This window comes from Pimephales promelas, chromosome 3 (genome assembly GCF_988280905.1).
Source record: "Pimephales promelas chromosome 3, fPimPro1.hap1.1, whole genome shotgun sequence".
Taxonomy (NCBI): domain Eukaryota; kingdom Metazoa; phylum Chordata; class Actinopteri; order Cypriniformes; family Leuciscidae; genus Pimephales; species Pimephales promelas.
In genome coordinates this window covers 12,859,629-12,877,911 of record NC_142771.1, presented here as the reverse complement: position 1 = coordinate 12,877,911, position 18,283 = coordinate 12,859,629, and the positions used below count along the sequence as shown (strand labels likewise).

The window sequence follows — 18,283 nt, the reverse complement described above, 5'->3', positions numbered from 1 at the left end:
ACTAGGAGATTTAAGGAGGATTTGCTCTGTTCTGTTGTTCTACGTGCAGCAAGTTCTGTTTGGAATGCGACTACTAGCATGTTGCACGTTTTGTTAATAATACGCATTATTCGTCGATAAAAACCCGTTTTATTTTCACACCCATCGTTAAATTAAGCCAGTTGTCTTAGAAATAAATAAAAAACCTTGGAATTTTAAATGTTATTCAGTAAAAATCTGTTAATGTTTGGCAATCCAATAAAACAGCTAGCTACTAGAAGTTAGCAAAACAAGGCATTTTGTAACAATAAAGATCTCAAACAGTCTTATGCTATTGTTGTCAGATTAGCTTATTGCGCTTCATGTTTAAAATCACCATTAAATCAAGGACAATTCTTATTGTATTTCTGGAATGTTGCATTTACGATTTATCCATACATTATTTCGGTCTTATTCATGTGTCCTCAAAATGTTAAATCAAAATAACTTCAGCTTCCTCTTGCAGCGACATTTCTTTAGCGTGAGGGCGGGGGAACCTGTCACTCACATGAGATCAACCAATAGCAAACCACAGTCGTCCAATTAATTCTCCATAAACAAAACCGAACGTTTTTTCTCCTTCAACAATCCTTTTTATACGCCGCAATGAGGGAGAAAAGACTAAATTGCAAGTTCTGTTTCACACTGACTTTTAATCAGGCAACAAACATAATCGCAGAATCGTTTGGCGGTTTCATTAAATAACTTTAAAAGTAGCTTTTTATGACTTAAACATCTTAAAATTCTGGAAATCCAATCAATTATAAAAGATTGGAATTGAAATTCCAGGTTATGATGACACTAGAAATGGAAGGTCAAATAATGTGCATTGCATTGTGGGATAGAGCATTATGCAGTGTGCTCCGTTGCAGCTAAAGCAGATTTATATTTCCTGTCAGCATTTCCATGCATCTCAAAAGCAACTAGTCTGGTGCAAGAGCACCTGAAATTCATAAGTGATCCGCCATCTTTTCTCATGGGTGCTGCCAGTTCATTTTGAGACATAATGTCATGTGACTAATGACTAGACTCACAAGAAAATGATGTCATCTATAGGGGGAAAATACAATCCAATTCTTGCTACACATACAAATGGTAAAACATTTGCTATGATAAAATATGATGCATTCTGTGCTACGCTGAATGTCTTTAAACAGCCTTGAATCTAACTGATAAATATGAAGAAATTTCAGACAGCATTTTAATTTTAACAATTAAAACTTTATTGGAATGATACATGTTGCAAAATATTATTCTGTGTATTTTTTATTTTTAAACATACTCGATGTGTCCTACGGGTATCCGTCAACTTCTCCAGAAGGTAAAATAATTAAGACTGTTAAAGGCAGAGAATATACAGTATTGTTTCCCGAAAAAGGTACAATAGACTACACCATCACCATACCCATGTCGGGAGGAAAGAGACTCCTGTTATTGAAAATACACTTAGAAAATATGCAAAAGTAAATCAAATGTTTTCTTCATGATTTCTTTTTTTTAAAAAGCAAATAGAAGAGTGTAGGAAACTGGATGTGTAGAAAGGCAAACTGTATCATGGACTGATGCACGCACGCACGCGCACACACACACACTCACACAAAGATGATTGACAATGTAAATGAACAGATGAGTGAGAGACTGGAGGATGTGCGACACCCATGTATTTGAAAGTGAGGGACAGGGCCCCAAGAATCAGGCAGACATGGAGGGATGACATGAATACCACCAAGAATGTCATGCTCTGACAATAAAGAAAAAAAAAAGTGAGCCATAATTTCACCAATTTAAACCGCTGTTGCTTAAAACAGAAGCCTTCCATATCACGATCAAGCTCAAAGTTGAGGAGGATAAAGCTAATAAGAAAGCCAACCTGTACATTAGAACTCAGTGCACCAGTTAAAGATAGTCTTACGTTGCTTCTAACATCACAAAACCAGTGCAGAATAGCCTGCTGGCAAATCCAATCATACAGAAGCATCATTTGAACACTGATTGTTTTGTTTTTCAGCTATTGAAACCCAAAAGGTGGTGTCCTGTTTGTACACCCATTTTATGAAGTCTCCAGAAATGGGGCGAGTAAATGTCCCAGCAGTAGCTAGGCATGCAGGGAAAAGAAATCTAAACCTATCCAAAAGCTTTGTGAAATACAAACATCTGCCTTTTACTTCCGTCTCCGTTTCTAAAAGCACGAATGATCAAAACGGACCCAATCTGATCCGTTTTGTCGGTGCACCTTGCAGCTTACAGTGACATCATTTCCAGAGCGGGAAATGTAAATGAACAGGTATTTGATCTTAAACTGTAAAATCAAATGGCATCATCCTGTAGCGTCCAATTGATGCTACCATTATTAAAAGACACAGGGAGAGTTGCTTACCAATACCATTTTTAACCTGTAACATTCAGCAAAATTAAGTTACACTACTCGTCATAAAAAAACAAGCCAAAAAACAAATTTGCATCTAGCGCGGCACCTAATGAGCAGACGACTCCTGAAGAACAAGCGATAATTGGCGTCTCACATTTAAATGTGAAGCGTTTAAATTTTGCGCCACTAGGGGCAGCAAATAAACATACAAAAACGCAAAAATAATGACTTATCAATCCATTCAAGCTAATATATTATGTCCTTTTCATTTGGTTACTCAACAGACTGCAGTTCAGTTTCATCTACATCTAATTAAATCTTCATTGACGAGAAGCTTTCCGAGCATAACGAAATAAAATCTTTGCGACACACTACGCACTATTGCACGTTTCTGCAAACTAAACAAAACAAATATGGGGATGTTTGCATTTAGATTCTCTTGCATCCCAGAGTTTAAAAGAGCAAGAGAGAAAGTTGATCAATTCGTCGGACGATATTTCGAAAGGTCGAATGGAGCTTCACTAACTGGTCTTAATAACGCACGATAAAGTCTACACGAACAACAAGCTTATTTGAAGCAGAAACAGAGTTGATTAGTGAAGCCGTAGAGAGTTAAAACGTATTGAATGTCCGTCTTCTGTAAGGATAAAAGAAGAAATGCCAGAAAGGGTTTGGCTACTGGCAGGTGACACGGCAGAAATTAATAATAACGAAAAAAACATCATCATCATCGTCAGCTTCCACCAGAAACCGGGTGTAACCACAGAAAACGTTAACGTTTCCCTTTAAAAGCGTCATTCTAAAAACAAGAAGCATTTGTGCTCGGCCAATTCACTGCATTCCTTCACTTTCCCATTTCCTGTTGATTTACTCCTGGAAAATTTAGCCATCTAGGAAAAAGTCATGGATTTGGAGATTTAAGCATGTTTGTTCATGTTATATAAAGTGGTGTAACGGTCTTATCGGTGGCCATTTTAAAGCCAGCACGTTCTATTCGTATGACAAGCTGGGCTTTTAGGACACGTAGAGCGCCACAACATGATCTAGAGAATGATGATCCAAATCAGTGTCTGATTCTGCCTGATCTTGGGAAATTGTACCCAACCAATATGTGATGATAAATTTGAAGGATGGCGGCGCGATGCTTGAAATTCAAATGGCAAATGTGTGATTTCTAAAACAAAAAGCCAAAACTTGTGGGATTGATTTGGTATTGGGTGCCAATAGGTGCACAGGAAGTAAACAAGATGTGACAGAGTGGAGAACTACAGAGCAAGGACACCTTCGCTGATAAAAAAAAAAAGGGGGGGGGGAGGGTAATGTTCTCTGGAGAAGCCAAAATTCAGTACCAGAAAGTAACCTCTATATCGCTGAAAAAAGAAAAAGAAACAAAAAAGAAAGAAAGAAGAAGTCACAAATATCCCCATGCCAGCCAGTCACAGAGAAGTGACTGAATCTCCGCCCAATGGACCCTGGCTACCAAACAAGAGGGAAAACATGAAAATGGACAAGTAACAAGTGACGAAGGATCTGAAAAGGCAACACTGCTGGCGTCTCTCTCAGGACTTTCTGATCTTCTTCTCCCTCCATCAGTGCGCGAGGGCTCTACTTTGTTGTTGTTACCAGATACAGGCTCAGTCCGGTTCATCATCTCACCCTGGAAAACGTTTTCTTCTCACTGTTGCCCCACATCTAATTTCTCTCCATCCCTCTCTCCTCCACTCCTGCTGCTTCTAGAATTCAGCAAACTCCTTTCCACATTTCTCTGTGAAAGACACCCGGATTTCTTCCTCCTCGTAGTCGTCAAAGTTGCTGGTGTCCCCGGGGCCTTTGCACTTAGGGATGAAGGGGGCCTCCACCTGAAACATACAAATATACACAGATGAGTCCGTGGAAAAGCTTGTTACTTTTTGATTAAATATTAACATAAAGGCAACGATATTCTTCAAGCGAACATGAAGAACGAACGTCATTAAAGGTACAATATGCAGGATTTTTGCAGTAAAATAACCAAAAACCACTAGGCCAATGTTATACATTTTGTTTAGTTGATTACGTACAATATCCCAAATGTTTCCAACTATTTGTAAATCGTGAGAAAATTGCGATTTTTAACCAAGGAAACGGGGCGTGTGAGCAGGGGTGAGGAGTCGCCAGTCAATGACGTCATATCCGCGTTACCCCCGGTTTCCGCCAGGTTTGACCTCGTACTGCAATAGTAACCGTGGCGACAAACGTGGACAACTGGGTCGGTTATGCCCGTTATGCGTGTTCAACAGCGTGAGCGTCCCTAGCAGGGTTTTGTTCAAACATTATGGACCATGGCAAGACTAAAACGAAGATCAACATCTTTCGAGATGCCGAGAGCTCCACGTGCGCGACTAACTTCGACTTGACAGAGACGCGAGTGTTGCATGTTACTTGAGCAAACAGGTGAGGAAATCAATGTATATAAAACTAACCAATGTTATGTAGTTCAACATGATGAAAAGTTAGAATATGATCTACATGTTAATCTAGCTTAGTCTTATACAGCCAACAAACAACCTAACTAACAACAATCAACACACTCAAATGCCGTTTAGTGTGATAGTGAAACTGTTAGAGCAAGTGAAGCAGTGCTGCGTTACCTCAAGTTTAATTCCTCTAATAAACTGACCTCACCTGTGTGAGTAATTTAGCGTGTAGTTCGTTAGAATTAATTGTCCTTATTCCTTTATATCCGCGGGACTCGCGTCGTGCGTGATGCTGGTATACGTCTAGCAATCGCGCCCTGCTTCATACTACAGTCAAGTTTAAAAACATAAATCTATTCACTCATCCATAAAAGACCCATCAGCTTGACAAGAGCCATAATTCCGCTTACGGAATATACGTCATTAATATACGCCTTTGTAATCGTAAGAGGTTAGTGACCCCTTAAAGGATTAGTTCACTTTTGAAAAAACTTTTGCTGATAATTTACTCACCCCCATGTCATCCAAGATGTCCATGTCTTTCTTTCCTCAGTCGAAAAGAAATTTAGGTTTTTGATGAAAACATTCCAGGATTTTTCTCCATATAATGGACTTCAATGGGAACCGGATGGTTCAAGGTCCGAAAGATAGTGTTAATAACTGTTTCAGATGCAGCTTCAAATGTCTTTAAACGACACCAGACGATGAATAAGGGTCTTATCATGCGAAACGATCAGTTATTTCAAAGCTTATTCCAAAAATGTAACTTTTCTAAGGACAAATGCTAGCCTTGCTTTATTCTGTGAGGCGCGTTTGTAACGTCGCGTAATACGTAATTACGTTCAAAAGGTCACGGGCGACGTAGCGGGAAGTACAGAATCAAAATCGTCCGACATCGTTGTTTTACCTTTTAATTCCTTTTTTGTAAACGGCGTTTGAGTTAGTTTTCACGTTCAACCTATGCGTTCAACTTGTAAACACTGAATCTGTACTTCTGGCTACGTCGCCCGTGACCCTTTGAACGTAATTACGTACTACGTGACGTTGCAAACGCGCCTCACAGAATGGAGAAAGGCTAGCATTTGTCCTTAGAAAAGTTACATTTTTGGAATAAGCTTTGAAATAACCGATCGTTTCGCATGATAAGACCCTTATTCATATCCCTTATTCATCGTCTGGTGTCGTTTAAAGACATTTGAAGCTGCATCTGAAACTGTTATTAACACTATCTTTTGGACCTGAACCATCCGGTTCCCATTGAAGTCCATTATATGGAGAAAAATCCTGGAATGTTTTCATCAAAAACCTAAATTTCTTTTCGACTGAGGAAAGAAAGACATGGACATCTTGGATGACATGGGGGTGAGTAAATTATCAGCAAAAGTTTTTTCAAAAGTGAACTAATCCTTTAAAGTGGTATGGGGTGCGTTTGCATCTGGGTTTTCCCCGAGTACATGAGCACATTATTGGACCGACACCCGAGTACTGGTATCGGTGAATCCCTAAGTAAAAGTATAGCATCTGCCATGTGATTGATGCTCAATGTCACTAGCAGAGCAGAAATACATAATCATCCATCACTTGGTCCCTTCAAAGTCACGTTGGATTTCCTCCTTAACATAAAGGTTGACAAGTGTCTGGACTTCTGCGTCGGTCTATCTATCGGAGTAAATATGAAGAGTTCAGATGCAAAAGCCTCTAAATACCATTTGAAATTTTCTTCTTTAATGATGATTTTTATCAAACTTGTATATTTAAGTTCAGTAATTTCACTTAAATAACAATTAATAGGTAATTATCATTGCCATTTAAGTGAAATCACTGAACTTAAATATACAAGCTTGATAAAAATGATCATTCTAGAAGAAAATTTCAAATGGCACTTAGAGGCTTTTCCATCTGAACTCTTCATATATAGGCTATAAACTCTTGAGAAGCTCACTGAGAAGCTTCAGCCACGTGGGTGAGATTAATCTCCCGAGTGCTGTCACTGTGTTTGCACAGCTTTTTAACAATTATCGCATGCGTTCAGGCAATTGACTTACAATTACGTCACCGGTAGTTCCAATTGTGCTGGGTTAGACACTACTCTGAAGTAGAAGCTAATTTTGTCCCCACAAAAGGCGTTCCTAGAACTGAAATCATTCCCAGTTCCAGTGATAATACTGTACACCCAAAGAACTTAACAATCATATCATGGGATCTCTACTCAACCACTACCAGTGTGCAGCATCCACATGTACTGATGATTGTTCACAAAATGGTCCCAATTTTGATATCGGGTTGACTTAAAGAATGAGGAAAAGGTGAGAACATTGAAAGAACCCAGTCTGATTCAGGTACCTTCTTCTGGTAGATTGCGATCCAGTCGGTGGTTGCAAACCATTTGTGGCCCTTGATGTCGTTGACGCCGTTCTTGAGGTTCCCGAAGCGCTTCGTGAGGTCTACCTGCAGCAGGTTCCTCAGCAGGTCCTTCAGGTCAGAGCTAAAATGCGAGGGGAAGCGGACCTACAGGGAGATCGTGACACACCGTCAGTGCTTGGGATTCATGATGCATTGACTTGCGAAACACCAGAAAGTCTCATCACGATTGATACAAATGATGATTAATAAACGAGAAAAAAAGCAACATTTCAGTTTATCTGTCAAATCCTAATGAACTGACAGCGACTGAATACTTAAATTTAGAGCGCAGCATCTCACACTCAAATCATAAAACCAATGGAAACTGACAAAAAACCTAGATGACACAGTTCAAGCAGTCAAATCGATTAATTGAAACTGACAGAAGTTCGTACAAACAGACAGATAGACACGAGATGGCTTTTCTTTTCAGTTACGTGTTCTGTAAGGGTTGACCTGCCCTTTTCTTTGAAATCAAGTTCATTATGTTTTTTATCAGTTTTGGATAATTAGCTGGATTTTGATTTGGAAACTTCGAGGGAAGTTAGTTTGATATTTTGTTTATTTTCCGTTTTATTTATTTTGGGCCTTGGGTGTTCCCAAGGCCCAAAACACACTGTATGTATGTATATATATATATATATATATATATACTGTATATACACATACACACACACACACACACGTTTTTAAACATGCGTCACATATATAATTATACAAACAAACGTATTTTACATGCGATTAATCGATTTGACACAACTAATACAGAGTTCTTTTTATTTAATTTTTTTCATTAATTTTAAATAAAAGTTTTTTTTTAAATATTACTAAGGTTTAATTTATTTTTATTTCAGCTTTAGTTTTTATTTTCATTTAGTAATTTTAAAACTTATTTCAGTAGTTGCCTAATTTTAGTTGTTTTTTCCACTAGTATTTAGATTTCATTTTAGCTTTATTTCAACCATTTTTAAGATGTTTTACTTAACTTTGGTCTTCGTTACCAATTATTTCAGAATTATTTATATAATATTGTAGTATTTATTAATACTATTTTTAAGCTTTTAGCTTTTATTTTTATATTTTCAGATTTCATTTCAGTTTTAGTAATTTACCTACTTGCTTTGACCATTTTTATTAGTTTTTTTTTTTTCAATTTAGCTTTAATTTATTTTTATTTCGGTTTTACTTTTAGTCATTTCAGCACGTGAACTTAAACGGAAATTAGATATTTTAAAAAACTTTTATTTTAAAACTTAAAAAACTTTTTATTTTAAAACTTTTATTTATTTAATTTTAAAAAACAAAAACGTGACAGAAAATACAATCCATATACCTTCTTCTCTAAGGTGAATATATCCGTTTAACAAAAAGTTATCACGTTCATATCTGTCAGCAGTCATTCTGACTGTCATCAGACAAACAGATGTCCAGTCCAGAGATATAAATCCCAGGTAAGAAAGTACATGGACACGTTTTGGGGATTTCTAGGAGTTTTGCTCATTATCATTTAAAGAGACATGCACCGAAACGGGTTGCTGTGAACAGAGCTGTTTTTGAGGAGGTAAAAAGGGTGTTGTTTTACACAACCCTTTAGGAATTTTAAAAGTATTTAACAAACTTTACATTAAGATCCTAAAGAATCGTACGAACTTGGGCATCCGATGACCCAAAGACTTTAAATAATCCATACAATTTTGGTTCGTTTTTAAACGAAACCCTAGTGCAGTGCAGAGTGAGTGAAATCCTGATATTCTGTGCTCACCTTCCCAGAGACAATCTTCTCGTAGATCTGAATGGGCTGGTCAGCAAAGAACGGAGGGTAACCAGCAGCCATCTCGTAGATCAGCACTCCCAGAGCCCACCAGTCCACTGCCTTATTATAACCCTAAGAGACAAGAGCAAGAGGAGGCAAGGTTATGCTGGAATGGACTAGCCAATGATCAACAAGTAAAACAGCTTTGTCACTAACTTTACTGAGGATGATTTCTGGCGCCAGGTACTCAGGCGTGCCGCACAGTGTCCAGGTCCTGCCCTTTACACGTTTAGCAAAACCAAAATCTGTTACCTAAGGGGGAAAAAGCAAGAAGAATTACAATAAAAATTGTATATGAACAGAATCCGACATGAAAAAAACAACCTGTATGGTCTCAAACACATTTGCAGTCTTGTAGGTGCTATCATTACATAAGGCCATCTGCATGTTTACCTGTATGTATCCCTGCTGGTCTATGAGCAGGTTTTCAGGCTTCAGATCTCGGTAGATAAGATCAAGCGAGTGAAGGTATTCAAAGGTCAGAACTATCTGGGCGGCGTAGAATCGGGCATGAGGCTCACTGCACCGGACACAGACAGACAGACAGACACAACGTAAACAAAAAGAGGTCATGAGATCTGCATGCATAGTAACTATTCAAGAAGGTGAAAAACATCATTTTGAATGGTTTTCAGATGAAACGGGGCAAACAGCGTGTCAGGACACGGTTGCCACTGTTTGACACATCATGTCAACTACCCTAAAATATTTCATTACCTGGACTGCACATTGTTTTTGTTCTTTTTGAAAAATAACAGTAATATACAGCTATAATATACTATGTTGTGTGCCTGGTTAACGTAGACACAACCAACATGTCAGGCAGAAATTTTGCTCATAACATACAATCTATCTAGGTCTTTTGACTATCAACGTTTTCTGGTCTAGAACCATGTACTTAGACAGAAAACTATCAAGATAGATCTTTTAAGTTAACTACAAGCGTTTTAATGGATGTGCACCAAAAAAACCCAGAAGAAATTAGCCAGAAAGATTGGCAGTATGCAAAAGAATCCACTTGCGTGCTCCAGTCACAATGACTGTTTTTCAATGTGACAAGTTATTATGTAATAATAATAATAGTAGGGATGTACTGATGTATTAGTTAATAACCGATATCATTATTGGAATATTGATTTTCACTATTGGCCACTATTATTCACTAACAAAACACGTGTTGAATTTAGGGCTGTCAAAATTAAATCAGGCTCTTTTTGACCCTATGAATCATCCATAGTTCAATCCAGGGTTGCCAGGTCTGCGGTTTTCCCTATACCAAAAATATTTTTTTAATCACACTTCCTATCCAATAATCAGAAAGAGCTTTGTGTTTTGTTATTTCTGATAACAAAAAGTGTCAGCTTTCAAATTCTGTCCATTTTATCTCGAAATCCAAACAATAAATGGCGTTTTGACGCTCTTAAATGAAGACGTGACAGATTGCTGTAGATACTCAATAATACACTTTAATACAAGTTACAGCATGAAAAAACATGCATGAACATCAAAAGGTATGTTGAAAGATACAGTGCAACTTACTGAAATGTATCTCGACTCATCAATCAGTATTTAAACCGCAGAAACACGTCATTAAAACAGCTTGTGAACACTGTCACCTAAAGTTGCATTTACCTCAAGTTCTCCGATATTCACAGTTCGTTCGTTAGTTAGTAATAAAAACACTTGCGGGGAGCTTTTTTACTGTTAATATGTAATTTTGAACAAATTTGTTACGAAAGCTACCTACTCTGCAAAAGTGCGGAGGCACGTTTCAAAGAAAACGTAGGAAAGTAAGAAAAAAATATAGCTGCGAGCAGCGATGAAGGGCCCAAGCCGGTGGCACCGCAACCCCGGTTCCTTAGTTACCTAAAAGCACCAGGGTGGCCATGCCACTGGCTTTGGCCCTTCATCGCGGATCACAGCTATATATATATATATATATATATATATATATATATATATATATATATACTGTATATATATATATATATATATATATATATATATATACTGTATATATACATATATATATGAAGCCGGTGGCACCGCCACCCTGGTGCCTTTAGGTTTATTGTGCACGACATGCAAAATGTAACCCTGCTTTGACTGATGCAAGCTCTACAGCACAGTTTATAGTAAGAAAGAATATAGTAAGAAAGAAAAGTAAGCTGTTACTCAGATGGTTTGGGAAACAAACATTCATCATGTCGCATTGGTTTTAGTTACTTGTCCTCGAACAGAGCCCTAATCTGTTTATATTTCAGTTACACATTCTACATTGATTAAAAAAGAAAAATCAAATGTGTTTTTAATTCATACAGAAATAAAATATTTATAATTCAGCTGAGAATAAAGTTAGTTCAAATTTTAAGAAAAACAAATATATGATCTGAAATATAGCACATTCATTTTTAAATTCATTCAGGTTCAATTACCAAAAATACAATATTAATTTAATTTAAAACAAATAATAAATCTAAAATATATGGGTTATATGCATATTTTGTAAAAAAAAGAAAAAAAAAAGAAAGAAAGATATATATCCAAAAACACAAGGCCTTAAACTTTAACAAGGATGCAACTCTTATCACTACAACAAACATAGTCACACACACAAGTCAAGTCACTTACATTTTAGATGCAATATTGACTTTTTAGATGCAATATTGACTTTTTTCTGTTTCAGCAGAGAAAATAGTTAAAGATCACAGCGACCCATCGCGCATCTCAAAGCAATGTGTTTTCTCATTACTGAATGATTCAGCATTTTGAATCCATGACTCGTTCATTAAGACGGTCATCTGGCGACACCTTATGGTGATTTAGGGTTATGTTTAAAAGTATCGTTCTTTACAGCGATTTTTAATTGACTCCTGTTAAACCAATTTCGTAACATTATTGTGTAACCGATTTAATTTGATCAGCCTTACCTAGGGTAACAGCCCTATAGTGTCTTATTATTCTAAATTATTGAATTTATTGATCAAATTTACTAATGAAAAATGAAGCATACATTTATTAAGACTAGGCTGCCCTGCAGATATTAGGCTACAATATGGAGATTTAAATATATCATTTATCAAATAATCTGTTTATTTTTAGGTTACACATTACATTGTTTAAAAAATAAAAATCAAATGTGACCCGCTCTGGCGAAATGAGTCGGAAGTTGCAACCTTCCATTTTAAGATATGGGCCGATTATGTGGAAAAACCATGAAATAACAAAAAAAAAAAAAAATTTTTTTTTTGCTAATTTCAAAGAACAGACATTCAAAAATAATCTCACAGGGTTTCGTAGTCGAGATAATTGAGTAAAGGTATTTAAATAACGATTAAAGTTGTCAAAGCTTTAAATTCGCTGAAATAAACATTGCTCTTCTCAACTCCCCTCGTCACCTCTGAGCATTTCCCGGGTATCCCCTGAAACGTTGAACTCACTGGAGGCTTCTAACCTAAACTGCGTGAGTATATTTATCTGCAAGAAGAATATAGCCTATGTAAGGCTGTAACGATCGCGACACTCAGATCCACGAACCTGTGTCGCGGTGTGAGAAGACAGAATCACGACACCGACACGTCCCTTCAACTCCCGAAGTTATCCTTCACGTCCAGACCCAATGCTAGCTACAACATCTTTAAATTACTATTAGTATTATTTGAAGTTAACATTAGCCTATAAAATACGTAGACTTACACCACAAAACTTAAATTATTACTAATTTTTTTTTAAATTGGGCAATTTCAGCATCCAATTCCCAGATAATTAAATATTTTAATAAATTGGCCTATGTGAACCACACTGCACAAACCAAAAGTAATACTCACCGGATGAAGAAGGGTTGACTCTCTCCAGAACATAAAATCTTTATTTTATTTTCCGTGTTCGCATTTATGAGGAAAAACAATCCGAACGTGACCGTTCTCTGGAAGCAGCACTAAAACTTTCACATAGCTTAAACATGCAAGCAAAAAGCCTTTCTTTAAAGTAAATTTCGTTTTAAAATAATTATCTTAATTTAAATCAATGTTTCATCAACCAATTACTAGGATTTAATAATAAGAAATAAATTGCAGACAATAGGCTAGGCCTAATCACGACGCGGAGACGCGCGGCACGTGAACTGAAGCTTGTCTCATGAACCGAAAGTCAGCGTATAAGGTATCCTCACAGACATATATATTGAAATGTCTACTTTTAAACACAACCATTCAAAATGAAAGAAAACAGACTGCTCTCTGCTTATGTGGGCTAATCCGTATGAAAACTGAATTTCTCTCTGACTCCTCTTTAATCTTTCTGATTTTAGAACATTTTTGTAAAAGTGACTTTTTAATTATTTATTTCAAAAAAATTAAAAATAAGTTGAGTTTCAGCCTCGTTAAATTGCATTTATATGTTAATCTATTTGGTCAAATTAAGCTATATAAAATAAATAGTTTATCCCTTAAAATGCTATGGATTTTGAAAGATATCAAAAAAAAAAAAAAAAAAAACGGGCAAAAAAACTTTAAAAGCGATTTTCTTAGGTTTTCAATTGGAAAAAAAGGGCAGACGACCAGAATTCAAATCTGTATATCGTTACAACCATTCAAGGTATGACCAAGGTATCATTTGAAAGCTTACAGTGTCCTCTTTCCATTAATATCAAAATCTCAATTTTTAAATTTGGGTCACTGTGACTAATTTTGCTGGATCAGTTCGGTCACAAATGTGTTTTTTATTGTAGTATTATTTTATACAGAAATACATTATAATTATATATAATATACAAAATATAACCGTGGGCGCGATTAAACAGTGTTACAATAAAACTCAACATTGTGTTTTTTAAAAATAAATTCAAATAATACAAATCCCGAAATTGCGCTAATTTTAAAATTAAACTAAAACTCATGGCTGCACAAGCATTCATAACTGTGCGCGCCAACAGCGAGGAACCAGCAGAACAGAGTGAACGTTCATTCTGTTTAGTTCAATCCTACTTAATAGGAATTTATTTAAAATGCTTGCTCTACTCCACAACATTAATGTCTTGTGCGGATATCTGTAGTTTGACTTTCGGTTTTAAGTAAGCGATTTAAAAGTTCCCGAGTCCCAGCGGAGTCACACGTTGATTAACCGGTGGGAATATACACAATAGGCCTACCTGATATTGAACACAAGAGGGCAGTATAGCACTACGTATGACTCAGATTATTTTTTCTTCTTCTGAATTTTAAAACCATTCTGGCTGTTTTTGAACGTAAACATAATTCTTAAATGAAAAAAGGGAAAAACTGGTTTAATTATAATATTTGTATAATTTAATTTAGAAACAAATGATGTATAATTACATTTTTAGAAGATATGAGGCTTTTAGTGTTTACTGTTTACTTTTTTGACATTACTTTAATCTTTTGCCAAAGTTGCACATGCCTACTGGCTAATAAATGTGATGTATCTGTCGAGCTATCTGTATCTATCTGTTTCAAGCAATTTCAAGCATGCTAAGAGTCCCAAAAGTATCAAAAAAGAATGTTAAAGTTTGATTTGTTGCCACAGCAACAGTATCAAAGATATCAAGAATCCATTCACAGGTCTACATCTGCTGTATTTTTACATTATACAGATGAAGTTTGAAGCAAATCGGTTAAAAATAAGAGGGTGATATCAAAGCAGTTTGAAATTGACACACTTCCTGCTGCCAGTTGGTGGCGCTATAACTCTGACTCACAATAGTCACATCCACGTGATCGTCCTCTTACAGCGAACACACTGCTGAAGTTTCATCAAGATCAGTTAATCTATGCTGAAGTTATAACACACTTCCTGTTTCACGTTTCTCGCCATAATTTTGTTTCCTCGCCACGGCCAAACCGTTCGAGATATCAAAAATCCCCTCGCAAACTTTCATCCTCAATGCCTTGACTTCATGCTGACCGAGTTTCGTGCCGTGTGTTTGAATTCTCTAGGAGGAGTATTGCACATTCCATTGCGAGCGTTTTACAAACAAACCTCAATAGCCGACTTCCTGTTTGGCTGGGGTAAAAAGTAAGAGCGTGAGGTATAGATGAAACGATGAGATCAACATGTGTACCGAGTTTCATATTATTACATGCAAGCGTGTTTGAGTTATGGACCAAGTGTTCGGACCCCGTTCCAGGGGGCGCTGTCTAGCCCCCCTGCCACACCCAGGTACCATCTTCAGCCCGGCTCTGATGGCTGTGGGATCTGACCTGTGTGCAAAGTTTCAAGAGTTTTCAAACCCGTTAAGGGCCCCAAAAGCCGCTAAGAGTCTCAAAATCATAAAAAAAAAGAATTTTAAAGTTTGATGCGTTGCCACGGCAACAGTATCAAAGATATCAAGAATCCATTCACAGGTCTTCTTCTGCTATGTATTTACATTATACAGATTAAGTTTGAAGCACATCGGGTAAAAATAAAAGGGTGAGTTCAAAGCATTTTGAAAGTGACACACTTCCTGCTACCAGTTGGTGGCGCTATAACTCTGACTCACAATAGTCACATCCATGTGATCGTCCTCTTACAGCGAACATACTGCTGAAGTTTCATCAAGATCAGTTAATGTATGCTGAAGTTATAACACACTTCCTGTTTCACGTTTCTCGCCATAATTTCGTTTCCTCGCCATGGCCAAACCGTTCGAGATATCAAAAATCCCCTCGCAAACTTTCATCCTCAATGCCTTGACTTCATGCTGACCGAGTTTCGTGCCGTGTGTTTGAATTCTCTAGGAGTAGTACTTCAAATTCCATTGCGAGTGTTTTATGAACAACCCTAAGTAACCGACTTCCTGTTGGGCTGGGGTAAAAAGTAATAGTATGAGGTATATATGAACGATGAGATCTATATGTGCACCGAGTTTCATATTATTACATGCAAGCGTGTTTGATTTATGGACCAAGTTTTCGGACCCCGTTCCAGGGGGCGCTGTCTAGCCCCCCTGCCACGCCCGGGTACCATCTTCAGCCCGGCCCTGATGGCCGCGGGTTCTGACCCGTGTGCTAAGTTTCAAGAGTTTTTGAGCATGTTAAGGGCCCCAAAAGTGCCCGAATAGTCGTATAAATAATAATAATAATAATAATAATAATCCTAAGGAAAACAATAGGGCCTTCGCCCTTTCAGGGCTTGGGCCCTAAAAAGAAAGACTAATGCAATGTGACTGCAATTAATTTATTATATATTAAGACAATGTTTCATACTTAATAGACTATTCATAAACGCATGCCATCTATGCCTTTCCACGCATTCCATCTCTTCAACCAGAATCGCGACCGAAATCACACTCACGTCCGAAAACAAAAACAGCATTCAATCTTTGCCATCCTCAGCAAGCATCTTGGACAGCAAAATGACCAGGCATTGAGAGCAAAGAAATAAATGTAAGAAAACAGGGAATAGATTAAGGGGTTTAATAGGAATTAGTATTGGCAGAGAAATTTAGTCGTAAAAAAATATCCAATATCACAGTTTCTGAGCAAGGTTGTACTTACAAAAATTTAGGAATGAGAATCAGTTTAAGTATAGTTACGACAAAATGCCTCCAGAAAGAAACTCTGAATACATTTCAAAGGTTTAACAAGTTAACCTCGACCACCTGAGACTGACAGTGGATCAACTCAGTCTGTAGTTACGCAAGATTTACTGCAAAATGTAGCAACACATTTCACCATCGGCACTGCACATTTGACCAATAAATCTTTGAACTTTGCAGATAATCCAGTAGTATTCTAAATATGATACAGTTTTGAGTGTCAACACAAAGATGACGTGGAACAATTTGTAGTACATCACTGAAAACAGTAGAAAACAACAAGTAGCTATAATAAAAGAAAGCAATATGTAGTAATTAGTAGTACGTATGTAGTAATACACCCAAAATAAAGGTTGGATAGAGTAATCTTATGCAGCTAGTGTGAAATGCATAAAGAAAAACACACCTGAACCGGCCGATTCTGCGTAAGTGGGAGAACATCTCTCCTCCAGGAACATACTCCATTACCATATACAGGTTAGTATTATCCTAAATGCATAAAACACATAAGAAAAAGTACAAAAACATTTAGAAACACACACAAAGATTTTTGATTGTTGTTCAAGTCTCTTCTGCTCATGTAATATTGTGAAATATCCTTTTCTATTTTAATATATTGTAAAATGTAAATCATTTATGATCCAAAGCTGGATTTTCAGCATGATTACACCAGTTTTCAGTGTCACATGCTCCTTCAGGAATCTTTCTAATATGCTGATTTGACGCTCCAGTAATATTTCTGATTATTTTTACATTTTTACACCATACAGGTGAAACTCGAAAAATTAGATTATTGTGCAAAAGGTTTTCATAGCCATTAGCATCCCAATTATCACAAATAAAGGCTTGAAATATCTCACTTTGCATGTAATGAGTCTATATAATATATTTTTCAAGTTTCACCTGTATATTGTAGAATTAAAACACCTTAAACCCAATTTTTTTTTTTTTAAATTACTTGAATCAATGAACAGCATTAATAAAGCCTCAGTCTTCCAGATCATTAGCTAAAAAAAAGTTGTTTCAGGGGTTTAGTTACTCTTTAATGTTGAAAACAGTTGTGCTGCTTATTTTTGTGAAAACGTAGATTTTTTTTTCAGGATTCTTAGATAAATTGAGATGTATTAGAAATGTAATTATTTAAAACTTTTAACTGACTATCCCACGATTCTCCAAATCCTAACCGTCCTCACACACACACACAGACAGCAAATACCTTGAACGAGTGCTCCAATCGCACCAGGAATGGGAAGCTGACAGCCTGCAGGATGCGTTTCTCATTCAGTGTGTGTTCTATCTGTTTCAGTTTAACCACCTGAAAGACACAAGAAAATTAGCTCAAACACACACACACTTCACTATATTAGTAAGGCCATTCCATAGACTTCCATTGATTTCATATCATGTTGATATATGGCCTAAAAGCAACCCCTAACCTATAAACATACCCATCACTGAAACCTGTGCAGAACACTAGATATAAATAGTAAATACAAACATGTTTTGGCCTATTATATAAGCCTTTTTAACTAGTGAGGACCTACAAACTGTCAGTTGTCATAATCAGTGTTGGGGAAAGTTACTTTTAAATGTAATGTGACACAATATGCCTTTACTCCCTACAAAAAGTAACTAATTATGTTATGAAAAAAATGTATAGTTATATTTTAGGCAAATGTAAAAGTGCA

The 18,283-nt window shown here is 36.7% G+C and overlaps 1 protein-coding gene across 3 annotated transcripts in view; it reads right to left on the bottom strand.

The window, feature by feature from the left end:
- Positions 1 to 1,217: 1,217 nt before the first annotated feature.
- Positions 1,218 to 18,283, bottom strand: part of prkacaa (protein kinase, cAMP-dependent, catalytic, alpha, genome duplicate a) — a 34,156-nt gene continuing 17,090 nt past the window's right edge. For all 3 annotated transcript variants that reach the window (XM_089128275.1, XM_089128274.1, XM_089128273.1), the window contains exons 4-10: positions 17,812 to 17,910; positions 17,002 to 17,084; positions 9,452 to 9,578; positions 9,215 to 9,310; positions 9,008 to 9,130; positions 7,186 to 7,350; positions 1,218 to 4,245 (exon numbers count right to left, since the gene is read on the bottom strand). In XM_089128275.1, the coding sequence (XP_088984401.1) occupies positions 4,120 to 4,245; positions 7,186 to 7,350; positions 9,008 to 9,130; positions 9,215 to 9,310; positions 9,452 to 9,578; positions 17,002 to 17,084; positions 17,812 to 17,910 (819 nt within the window). In that variant the 3' untranslated portion in view covers positions 1,218 to 4,119. The remainder of the gene's footprint in view (positions 4,246 to 7,185; positions 7,351 to 9,007; positions 9,131 to 9,214; positions 9,311 to 9,451; positions 9,579 to 17,001; positions 17,085 to 17,811; positions 17,911 to 18,283) is intronic.